At 40.2% G+C, this 12,428-nt stretch overlaps 1 protein-coding gene across 2 annotated transcripts in view; it reads left to right on the top strand.

Moving 5' to 3' along the window:
• Window positions 1-11,614, top strand: part of UPF2 (UPF2 regulator of nonsense mediated mRNA decay) — a 110,854-nt gene extending 99,240 nt beyond the window's left edge. Inside the window, exons 20-22 of one of the 2 annotated variants that reach the window (XM_046012479.1) lie at window positions 2,258-2,399; window positions 3,573-3,693; window positions 10,326-11,614. In XM_046012479.1, the coding sequence (XP_045868435.1) occupies window positions 2,258-2,399; window positions 3,573-3,693; window positions 10,326-10,335 (273 nt within the window). In that variant the 3' untranslated portion in view covers window positions 10,336-11,614. Of the gene's footprint in view, window positions 1-2,257; window positions 2,400-3,572; window positions 3,698-10,325 lie in introns of those variants that run through there. The other variant, XM_046012480.1, reaches the window with a different exon arrangement.
• The last annotated feature ends 814 nt before the right edge of the window (window positions 11,615-12,428 follow it).

Below are 12,428 nucleotides of genomic sequence, written 5' to 3'. Positions count from 1 at the left end.
TACCATGGGGTGCCTAGCTGGCTCAGTTAGTAAAGCATCTGACTCTTGATTTCAGGGTCATGAGTTCAAGCCCCACTTTGGGCATAGAGTTTACTTGAAAAAAACAAAAAATACACCAGCTAGTCCCAGCTTTTCTTTACTAGCATTTTTTATTTAAGAAAACTGGAGACCTGTGTCCACACAAACATTTGTAAATGTGTTTGTAATAACCCAAAATAGGAAGCTCAGGTGCTGTCAACAAGTAAGCAGATAAGCAGATTGCAGTACATTCATATAAAGAAGTACTGCTCTTCGATAAAAAGGAACAAACTATTCATGCATGCAGCAACATGGATGCATCTCAGAATCATTGTGGGAATTAAAAGAGGTTGGACAAAATGAAATACATGTTGTATGATTCAACTTACATAAAATTTTAAAAAGTTCAAACTAATCAGTAGTGACAGAAATCAAGTTAGCAGTTGCCTGGTGTTGGGGCGGAGGAAAAGATGGGTTACAGAGGGACAGAGGAGTCTTTGGAGGTAATGGACCTGCTCATTATCTTGATTGCAGTGAGGTTTTCTTGATTGAATGTGTATGTGTTTTTTTCTTTAAAAGATGGTTTTGAACTCATAAAATAGAAAGGGGTAGTTTCAGGAAGTCTGTCCTTGACCACTAAGAGCAATTAAGTCAAACTAATCTCATTGGGGAGAATGGGTAAAGTCTGCTAGGCTGGTAGTCAAATGGACTACCTTAAATATATTTGTATTTTGAAATAGGAGATACTTAGTTATCTACTGTGATAAAAATGAAATGTAGTTAGTTGGGTTTGTAGATGTTTCCTACCCCCACTTAATATTTTTCACCTTAGTATATCTGGCCTGGTACATTTAGTGTTCTGGGTATTACATTTTAAGAGGAATATTAACTGACTAAAGTGCATCATATAAAAGTGAGTATCAAGAGAGGACATCTGAGATAATATGAAGAACCACATTGTCTGATCAGATTCACATGAGTCAGAGACTTAAAGAGTGTTAAGCTTTAATAATTCAAGGATACAAGCATTCAAAATGGCATAGATCGGGCGCCTGGGTGGCTCAGTGGGTCAAGCTGCTGCCTTCGGCTCAGGTCATGATCTCGGGGTCCTGGAATCGAGTCCCGCATTGGGCTCTCTGCTCAGCAGGGAGCCTGCTTCCCTCTCTCTCTCTCTCTGCCTGCCCCTCTATCTACTTGTGATCTCTCTCTGTCAAATAAATAAATAAAATCTTAAAAAAAAAAAATGGCATAGATCCACCAGAGAGAGGATCCTGAGCACGGGTCTTTATGTCCTTTCTTTCCTCGTCAGGCATGCCATTGATCCAGAGTATTTGAGAAGTTCTCTTAACTAAGGTGTGCACATTATCCACAGTAGAGAGAATTTCCTTTTTGTGTTCAGATAGTTATGTAGCTTACTCAATGATTTCCAGGAAGCTCTTAAACTCATAGCTTCTGTCTAGGTTTGTGTATGTTGCACAATCCTAACCAGAGACATCCTGCTAAAAACAAAAACATTTCATAGATAAGGACTCTCCTGTAACAGAGAAATAGATCTTACAGAGTAGTTTCTTTCTTTTTTTTTTTTAATATTTTATTTATTTGACAGAGAAAAGTCACCACTAGTCAGAGAGACAGGCAGAGAGAGAGGAGGAAGCAGGCTCCCCGCGGAGCAGAGAGCCCGATGTGGGGCTCCATCCCAGGACCCTGAGATCATGACTACAGGGTAGTTTCTTAACTCTTCCTGTATTCATTCTGTCTTTAGAAGTAAGAAGGTGTGTCAATACTAAAGATGGCGTAGATTTGTTTGTGCTATGATCCGGGAGGCCAGAACTGGTTCCAGAAGATAGAAATAAAAAGGATGCAGGTTACAGCTTGCTGCATAAAAAGCCTTTTTGACAATTACCCATACATAATAAGGTCTTTTTGATGGTCTTTTTGATGGACATTGATACCCTGTTGCTAGATGAGTGTTTCTAAACAATGCAGGCAAGAGGAGCTTCTACTTTTCTTGAGGTTGAACTTGATAATCTTCCACTTCCTAGCCAACCTGAGTGGGTTTGTCTCTAGAAGATTAAGACTATTAATCTGTTTTATGTTCTTGGATGATACTGTCTTTATTGATTTAGAGGAAAGACATTATTTTTTCTAAATTTGTTTAATTCTACTTAGCATTTTATTTGAAATCGTTTTTCTTCGATTTTCTCAAGCCATTTGTTATTTCTTTGTTATTTTTTCTCAGTTTAAGATCCTTAATGTACCCATGTCTTCCCAACTTGCTGCAAATCACTGGAACCAGCAACAGGCAGAACAAGAAGAGAGGATGAGAATGAAAAAGCTCACTTTAGATATCAATGAGCGGCAAGAGCAAGAAGATTATCAAGGTAAATAATCCTTTATAGGACAGAAGTGGAAGAGTTTTATGCTTTTTGGACTTTTAACTTTTAGAATAGAAATATAGAATATCAGGGTTTTTTTTACACTCTCCTTTTCATGTCATCTTTGTAAATATTAAGCTTAAGAAATTGCTTTTATATTCCCTTCTGTCTTCACTTACTTACAAAATAACAATGTCATTTTCATCATATTCTGCAAGCTCCATAATTCAGGTTAGATTCTGTACTCTTTAGAGCTATGTTTGCAACTGAGATGATAATCAGTTTTTAATTGTCTCATGTTGCCAGTCATCTGTGAGCAATTAATTCAGTACATATTTATTATCTCATTTGTCTGTCTGGGAATTCTGTCTCGAGGACCCCATGCTTCTTCATTCTTCAGATTTGAAGGTGTACTCAAATTAAGATTCTAGTTTTGCGCAGATGTACCCAACACTCTTCAACTAACTGGAACCTCATGTATAGAGTCCATGAACCTCATTAGCCAGCCTCTTGGCATTTCTCTGGCACCCAGATTTTAGAGCCATAACGTGACTGTTATGTAGCACTGTATTGACAGACTGCTTTCTGTACTAGAGAGATTGTTAAGTAAATAAATATTTGGTTTTCTGTCTTCAAATCGTTCTAGAATCTCTTCTGGTAGATACCCAACATTTTTAACAGTCAGTAGTAATGGCTAACATTCAGCGTAAGTGCCTATTACGGGCTGGGCACTGACTTCTGTACTTTTACAAGGCACGCAAGCCTCACCACAATTCCAGGAGATAAGTGCTTATTATTACCTGCATTGACATTTAGGGAAATGAACCGGAAATCTCATAGCTAGTAAGTACCAGAGCTGGGATTTGAACCAGTATTGTCTGGCTCCAGATGCTGTGTTTGTAGCTATTGAACTAGACTGCTTCTCATACTGTTTTACTGCCTCACACTTATGTAGTGGCCAGATTGACAGTATGGGGAATATTGGATAGTAAATGTCGCCTCTCTTGGTGTGCTCTTTCAGAACTTCTTAATCATTGTAGTCTGTGTGATGGTTATTTTTCTTTAATCACCTACCTGACAGAACTAAAAAACTTGATCTCACTCGGGTTTTATTTGCTTCATGGAGGGGAGTGCATTTACCACAGTTAACCACTTTTTCTGTTTTTCTCCTATATACAGAAATGCTGCAGTCTCTTGCCCAGCGCCCAGCTCCAGCAAACACCAATCGGGAGCGGCGGCCTCGGTACCAACATCCAAAGGGAGCACCTAATGCGGATCTAATCTTTAAGACTGGTGGGAGGTAAGACGGTCTCTCTTTTTTTTCCTCCTTTAGTTACTTGTTTTTCATGATGTCTGTATGAATAAATTAGATAGTTTTGGATTATACTTAATGATAGAGGGCTAAGTTTTAGCAAAATAGAAAAGTCTTTGAGTTGTAGATATTTGAGAAAAGAAAACATTTATGAAATAATTACAGTTTTTTTGTTTTTTAATTTCAGCCACATTGATCTTGGCTTTCACTCTGTGAGTGGACTTTTTGGATTCTTTAATTTTCACTTCTGCATTCACAGAGGTGACTAGTTATAGATGAGTTTGAGAGAAATCACACTTCTCTGTTAGGATTTTTCAGGTCAGTGTTGGATAATATTTACAAAAACTCAAAACCTATTTCCTAGACTTTTAAGCCTGCAGGTTGAGTTTGTTTTGAGGTATTTGTTTGTTTGTTTTTAATTATAGAATGTCCTGCCAGGATCCATGCCAGTTCTGCTTAAGCTTGAGTTGCTTAAAGTGAAATAATCACAATTACATAAGGAATTTCACATAGAAGGTTGCCAATAAGACCTTATTCATCTTCTTTTAAGGGAGAAAATTACTTTAAGTTTTTCTGGGATCTGATCTAAGGACCCATACCATTAACTCAATTTTTTGTCTTGTGGTCAGGTTATAATCAAAGATAACATTGGCCATGCTGCTCTTACTAATCTCCTTCAGGGTATTGGTGTTTAGCCTAAGGACAGACAATAGGCCCAGGATGTCACCTTGCTGTCCGCGGCAGGCAAGGTGGGTATATACGGGAGGGAGTGTGCTAGGGATAGGGAGCAGAATAGTTCATTACTGTGACAGCAGTGCTGGGGAAGTGTAAGTCTCTCTGTCTTGTACGCACTCTATGTTTGTGTGTACCTGGTAACGTTTCTCTTTGACCTATATGCTGAGACAGCTCTAGTCAGATTGTGGGTTAGCACATTGGTTTGTCATGACAGTTTAGGGGTCTGTTTTTTAGCATCTAGTGAGTGTAATGTTTTTAGAAATCCAGGCTAGGACTGATGTACAAATCCATCTAATGAGGTGCAAGATATTAGGTTATTTTAAATTATCCAAGCTTCATTAAAGTCCTTTAGTAAAACCTTTTATTGCCACTAAAACGTAGAAGCTAGGTAGTTTTAACAAGCCACGAAAATTTTCGTTTTCTGCATTTTACCTTTTCTTACAGAGCTTTGAATATATATCAGTGTTCTTGATACTGCCTGTTTCTCTTGTCTCCTGGTTGGCAAACAGATCTATTAGAATATTTTTATCTTGATGTTTTCCACCAACTTCACCTTTACATATTACAGCTTCACATCTCTGAACGGCATGATTTCTATTAATACCTAATCCCTTCTTGAATCACGTAATGCAAGTATAGTGCATTTTCCTAGTTTTTCCCAATTTTTAAATGTTTGGGTGGATTTAAGAATCAGTAACTGTGACATTTGATACATATTTGATACTTGCGGTACGATTTGCCCCCCCTCAGCTTTCACTCATTCCACACTTACCATGGGTTCAGTCCTACACTATGGCAAATTAAAAAGTACGAAAAGACAAAGTCTTTATGCTCAAGCTTATAGTCCAGTGGGAAAACTAAGTATAAGTATTTGAAAGAGCTGATTTTGTCCAAGTCATATAATTATTTAAACATTCATTGAAAGTTTATTAAGTACCAGGCATTTCTTAAGCAATAGGAAAAAAAAATACGGGAAAACAGATGTGTAAATTTATATATACTAATAGATATGTAATAGGTGAACACAAAGGTGTGCCTTTTAGCTACCAGTTACTCAGTTGTTTATCAGAATTTTCTTTGGCTCTTTCTTCCTCACCTCTCACTGGTCTGGCTGACTGTAGTCTACTGCCCCCCTCACCCCAGGCCCCAGCCACCTCCCAGTGTTTCATTCTGTTTCTTTCAGGCTGCCTCAGCAGCACTCAGCACATGGGCTCTCTTTTTCTTGACATACTCTCTTCCCTGGGCTTACATAGCTGTCCAGTCTTCTGGTCTTTCTCTTCCCTCCTTGACTGCTTTTTCCTGTCTCCTGATTCCTTTATGGGCTTGCTTCTGCCTGGAGACGCTCATGTCACTCAGGGTCACTCCTAGACCCTCCTCTTTTATCCCTGTACTCTCCGTGGGAGGTGTCCTTCCCTCCTGTGGCAAAGTTTCCATCCATAGCTCTGGCTCAGGTCACAGGTTTTAGTTTCTGACTGTATGTCTACCTGTCTTCTAAACAACCACCTAGGAGGTGTGTCCCTTGCCCCCACGTCTCTTTCCTCTGTTTTCTGGCTCAGTGAGCAGAGGCACTGCTGGGCCACTTGTCCACACTAGAAAAGGAGGTTTAAGTTTGGACTATTCTCCATATCTAATTAATTAACAGATCCTTTGATTCTACTACTGAATACCTCTCACACTTGCCTATTTTATTCTACCTCTGCTTTAGACACCCTAGATCAGGCTGCTGTCACTACTTCTTCTTTTTTCTTTTTTTTTTAAAGATTTATTTATTTATTTGACAGAGAGACATCACAGGAAGGCAGAGGGGCAGGCAGAGAGAGAGGGGGAAACAGGCCCCCCGCCGAGCAGAAAGCCTGATGCAGGACTCGATCCCAGGACCCTGAGATCATGATCTGAGCTGAAGGCAGAGGCTTAACCCTCTGAGCCATCTAGGCGCCCGGGCTGCTATCACTTCTTACTGGATTGCTGCCAGCAGCCCCCTGATTACTTCTCAGTCTCCAATATCAACCCCTTCTAATTCATTCTCTTTGCTGTACTCACTTTGTTCTTTCTAAATTTGCCCATCTGCTGTCTGAGTTGGTGAACTCTTCTACTTAAAACCTTTAGTGGCTCCTCATGGCTTGTAGGATAAAGTCCAAACTCCTAAACTTAGTAACCAAGGCCCCACATTATTGGGGGAGGGGGGTGGCGTTTGTCCTTACCTTATTGGCTTTATCTCTTTCTCTTCTACTCCTAACCAAGCTGGCCTTTTAAGTCCTTCTAGTTATGTTTTCTGTTTGGAACTTTCTCATGTTTCCTCTGGAAATCTCCTGTTCTTCCTTCACATCTTACCTGATAGTCTCAAGTCTGACGTAAGTTGGTGCATATATGCTGCCCTGTATTTCCACAGACTTTGTCCTGTGTAATCACCTACTAACCTGTCTTTATATTCCCTGTGAGACTGAAGATTGAGGACAGAAATGAAGCCTTATCTTGTGTTCTGTTATAAATCCTCCATGACTCTTGGGCCTAGCACAGAGTAGGTGCTCAGTTCATATTTGTTGAATGGACAGAGAAACTTTGAAAAACCTGTATTTAGTCATTTAATAAACTTTTTCCCTAAGCTCTGTCCCCTAGCTCTTTCCTCATTTCCTGATTTTGTGAAAGTCCAATTCTTGAGTTACCATCTCTTCCTGTTTTAAATCTCTTCTTAAAGGATAACTCAATAAAAAATGCTAACTTGTCCATCATTCTTAAAAATGGCTTTCTGTAAAATATTACGGTGGTCTTATAATACACTGGTCTTATAATACAGGCACGAGTGAACATGGGAGAGGAACAAGCAATCATGCAAACATAAGTTTTTGACCCGTTCAAGCACCAAATATTCTTTGCCATTTTTTTAAACATAAGTTTTAAGTGAAGAAATGTCGTCATTTGAAGGAACATAACTGGTGGGGTGGAGTCTGCTGGTGGTTTGGCACCTCTTTATTTATTTTCTATTTTTAACACTGGGCCAGACAGTAGAAAGATGTGTATCTAGAGCAGTGGTTCATCAGATCCCTTAGGAAGAATGTGCTGTGAGATGAATTCCTAAACAGAGGAGGGGAAGAAAACTTGAGTCAGGTCTGAGAAACTGTTTTCAACTTGTCTCTTAACTTGGCTACCATTTATTAAAAAAAAAAAATTATTAATATTGTCCATGTTATATGGCAGATAAGGAGAAATTCATTTGGACACTGGTTGTTAAGGCAGATTTTGATAGGTTCCCAGGCATTAATTATAATGATTTAAAATTTTTCTAATCACAAATGATCCTTAAAATAGGCTTGAATTAAAATTGCAGCCCTTCTCACTGGGCAGTGATACCCTAACAAAGGATAGGCATTTGCTTATAATGCATTAAAATTGTAATAACGTTCTAGTAAAACAATTAACCAGTGCAGAAAATGTTGTTTTCCACTCTGCCAGTGTTGAAAATACTGTGAAACTTCACATCTTTGGCAAGTGTTAGTGCTGATACAGTTTCTGTGCTAAAATTCATATGAATTAAACCAGTGCTCCTTAAACTTTAAAATACATATACATATAATTATATACATATGGTTTTATTTTTTGTTTTTTTGTGTTTTTTGGCTTTTTTTAGAGAGAGTGCCCACACGAGCAGGGGTGGGGGTGGGAGAGAGACTCCCAAGCGGGCTCCACATCCAGCATGGAGCCCAGTGCAGGGTTGGTCTCACGGCTCTGAGATTCTGACCTGAGCGAAAATCAAAAGTCAGTTACTCTGCCAACTGAGCCACCCAGGTGCCTCTAAATACGTATTTTAATTTTCGTGGCTTTTATTAAACTGTTAGTTTTCACTCATTTCTAACATCTCTCAGGTGATGTCAAAGCTGCTGAAATACAAATGACACTCCAAGTAGAGTGTTATACTTTAGAACTTCTTTTAACCCATCTTAAGGAGATGTGTTTTTTTTTTTGTTTTTTTTTTTTAAGATTTTATTTATTTGCGAGAGAGAGCAAGCGAGTACAAGCAGGGTGACTCAAGCCCAGAGGGAGAAGCAGACTTCCCACTGAGCAGGGAGCCTGGTGTGGGACTCCTATCCCAGGACCCTGGGATCATGACCTGAGCTGAAGACAGATGCTTAACCAATTAAGTGACTCCAGCACCCTGAGATGTGCATTTTTTATTAGAAATTTTCTTTATGTCCTTATTATAAAATTAAATAAATGATACTTTTGTTGTAAAATAGAGTCCCTTATAGAATAGTTTAATCCAAAATGTATATTGTATTTTTTGAGCTCTTAAATTTTTAAATCTTTCAAAATGATTATTTGCCTATAAAGCAGTCAAATGATAGTCTGTACTATATTCAGGGATATATTTATCTTATCAAAGACTGGGCATTTGGGGGGGCACCTAAGTGACTCAGTGGGTTAAGCCTCTGCCTTTGGGCTCAGGTCATGATCCCAGGGTCCTGGGATCGAGCACCACATCGGGCTCTCTGCTCAGCGGGGAGCCTGCTTCCTCCTCTCTCTCTCTCTGCCTGCCTCTCTGCCTACTTGATCTCTCTCTGTCAAATAAATAAATAGTCTTAAAAAAAAAAAAAGACTGGACATTTTTTCCCATCATTTATTGTATTTATTTAAAATATTCTATTTTAAACCATTTGACTTGACTTCAGGAGAGACACTCTCTCAGGGAATACTTGTGTTAATTGACCTTGTTCCATTCAATTCAGTCCTGTTATAGATACATCGAGCCGAAGATACACTTCACCATATTCGCATCTTATTCTTTGAAATCTGTTTCTTGCTCATATAAGCTTCTCTTACGAGCAGTGAACTGTTAGTGCTGCCAGAGGACGCAGTGCCCACTGGGTGATGGCGGCCAACTCCTTGTCTCGGTGCCAGGCGTCTGCAGGCTTGCCTCCTCCTGACACCTGTGAGGGGGAGTCTGTTCAGGGTCCTCCCTCAGCTCCCGCAGCACTGCCGATCCCTGCACCTCCATCTTCACCTGGCATTCCCCCCTGAGTGTATCTGTATCCAAATTTCCCCTCCTAGAAAGTCACATTGGATTATGGGCCTGTCCTACTACAATATGGCCTCATCTTAACTAATTACATCTGCACTGACCCTTTGCAAATCAGGTTGCATCCTGAGGTCCTGGCATTAGACTTCAACATGTGGATTTGGGGGGTGGGGTGGACACAGTTCAACTATTAAACAAACCCTAAGCACTCAGCACCTTAGAAAGTAGTTACAGGCAAGATTCCAGGACCACCTGTCTGATCTCCGTCAGAATTGCTCGTTTTAGTGCCCCTCTGCTCCTGTTGTTTCTTAGTCCAGTAGGAGTTTGTGTGCTCTTTAAGAAGCACCGATTTGGGGGCACCTGGGTGGCTCAGTGGGTTAAAGCCTCTGCCTTCAGCTCAGGTCATGGTCTCAGGGTCCTGGGATCGAGCCCCACATCGGGCTCTCTGCTCTGCAGGGAGCCTGCTTCCTCCTCTCTCTCTGCCTGCCTCTCTGCCTGGTTGTGATTTCTCTCTGTCAAATAAATTAAAAAAAAAAAAAAAAGCACCGATTTGGGGGCACCTGGGTGGCTCAGTGGGTTAAAGCCTCTGCCTTCGGCTCAGGTCATGATCCCGGGGTCCTGGGATCGAGCTTCTCACTGGACTCTCTGCTCAGCGGAAAGCCTGCTTCCTCCTCTCTCTCTCTCTCTGCCTGCCTTTCTGCCTACTTGTGATCTCTGTCAAATAAATAAATAAAATCTTAAAAAAAAAAAAAAGCACCGATTTGCCTGGGACACCTCAGGAAACAGCGGTTGGTGGTGTTGAGGGGGCCTTTTCTTGCCAGAAGTTTGCCCTCAGCGCTAGTTCTTTTTAACGTTGCCCTGTTTGTGCCTCCAGGAGACGTTGATCCAGCAGCACGTGTCATTTCATTAGGTCCTGTATCTGATGTTGTGGATAGTGGAGTCCTCCAGCAATTGAATGAGAGCAGTGGACACATCTCAGCATGTCGGTCTAGAGAGTTGCGAATCTAAACCTGGGACAGGCTGGGGCCGTGAGGCGGGAACAGCAGCCTCTGCCAACACCGGAACAAGCCGAAGCTTCCAGATAAGGCGTAAAGGCCTTTTGTAATGGAAATCACGTGAGGGTTAATCTTCTCTTGAGAATGGCGGTCAAGAAATGAGATGGTTAACTTGACTACTGAGCAGTTACACCAAGAAGAGCGTCAATGAGATGACTGAGCCAGAGAAGAAACGGTTGTGATGGTAATGGTATGGGGGAAATGAACTTGAGTTTTAAATTTGATTTGAGTTACAGTGTCTCTGAATTGAACATCCCATGTTGGAAGAAGATACATTTGGGGGCTCCAGGACTGCAGTAGAAAAGTATAGAGCAAGCAGTAAAACCTTCTAGTAAAAACTTACATGCAGGACAACAAAATGATGAAAGATAACCAAATACCAGATAATCCACCAGGAAGGCTTTTGTTTAGGAATTTGTTTCAAGAGGAACAAGGGATGAGGGAGAAAAATCAGTTTTATCCATCAGAGTCAGTAATACAAAATTGCCTACTAGGGTAAAAGAAAAATGTGAAGACTTCTACTACACAAAGAGCAGGAGTTCAGATGGCTTAGAGGAATCTGACACCAGCCCAAGAACAGGGAGAGTTGAGCCCATTGTAAGTATCATAGAAAACAAACAGCGTACCAGTCAGCATGTCACAGAAAATGGACGAAGGACAACAAGGAAAGGGGATCAGAAGATTTTGTTGACCTTCATGGGTTTACAGCCTCTGTCTTTAAAGAAAGTATGGAAACAGTAGAGCTTTTATTTTGCGTTTGTTTTTGTTTTGTTTTGTTTTGTTCCCCCCCCACACTAAATAGAAATGAGGGTTCTTAGTCTGTTTCTGGCAATCTGTTAATTTATTAGGATAGTTGTCTTTCGTTTGCTTTCCGATAGGCATAGTAAATTTAGTTAAAGAGCACATCTGTATGCTACAACTTGATTACATCTTTTTTTTTCTAGCTATTTTGCATTTTTTTCTTTTACCATGTTTCAGTTTCTGCATGTAGAATTAAATAAGAACAAAACTTGTAAAGTTGTAACATTTCACATGGAAATGCTGCCCGATCTTCACCAGCTTCAGAAATCTGACCTTTGCCGATGCTGCAATAAAGTGTTGTAATTTAGATTTGCCATGGTTGTGTTTTATTTGGTTTGGGTTTTGGAAATTTTATTAAGTGGGTAGATCTTTGTCTTCAAAGGTCATCCTTGTCCTTTCTGAAACAGTCTCAGAGACGGTTTCTTGGGCATATCAGTGGTAGTGCTACTCTCCCTCTAGCATTCTGGGTTTGTGTGGTTTTCCTGGGTTCCTGAGTTACCACACCTGAGGGTCTGTGCACAGATTAGCCAGCCCATGGAGACCAGTAGGGCAAGCATTTTTAGAATGGGCTTAAAGCTGGTTAGGTGGAAAAGGTTGACATGGTCTGGCCTAGCGTGAGGCAGCATTTCTGGTTTTACCCATGTATGTGCAACAAGATTGACAGACGCCTCTGAAGGAATCACAAGATTCCACTCAGGAATCACAAGAGCCACTCTTTGCAGTTTCTTTCCAGGTGTTCATTTCAAGGCAGCCTTACACAATCCAGAAGACATGATTGTGATCGCTATTTCTAAAATGCATCTGAGGGTCATTAGAATTTGAAAAGAAACAAGCTTTTAATTAAAAAAGGAAGTTTCAAAACTCTTCTTAATTCTATTAATCCCGTTTTCCCACCCTCATTGCCATCTTTGTCGTGGTTTGGTATGCCATTACTTGTAATCCTACATTGGGGAGAATGGTTTACAATTGTTATTATTTTTACATTCTTTCTGAGTTTTAAATTGTTAGAGGAAGCCAGAGATAATTCAAATGTGTATCATACACAAGGCAAAGAATATCTGAAAATCAGCTATGATAATTCACCTTCAATCTTTCATCTGGAAAGAATAAAGGTGTCCCAT

Source organism: Meles meles, chromosome 7, assembly GCF_922984935.1.
Source record: "Meles meles chromosome 7, mMelMel3.1 paternal haplotype, whole genome shotgun sequence".
Classification (NCBI taxonomy): Eukaryota; Metazoa; Chordata; class Mammalia; order Carnivora; family Mustelidae; genus Meles; species Meles meles.
This window is presented reverse-complemented; position numbering and strand designations above follow the sequence as displayed.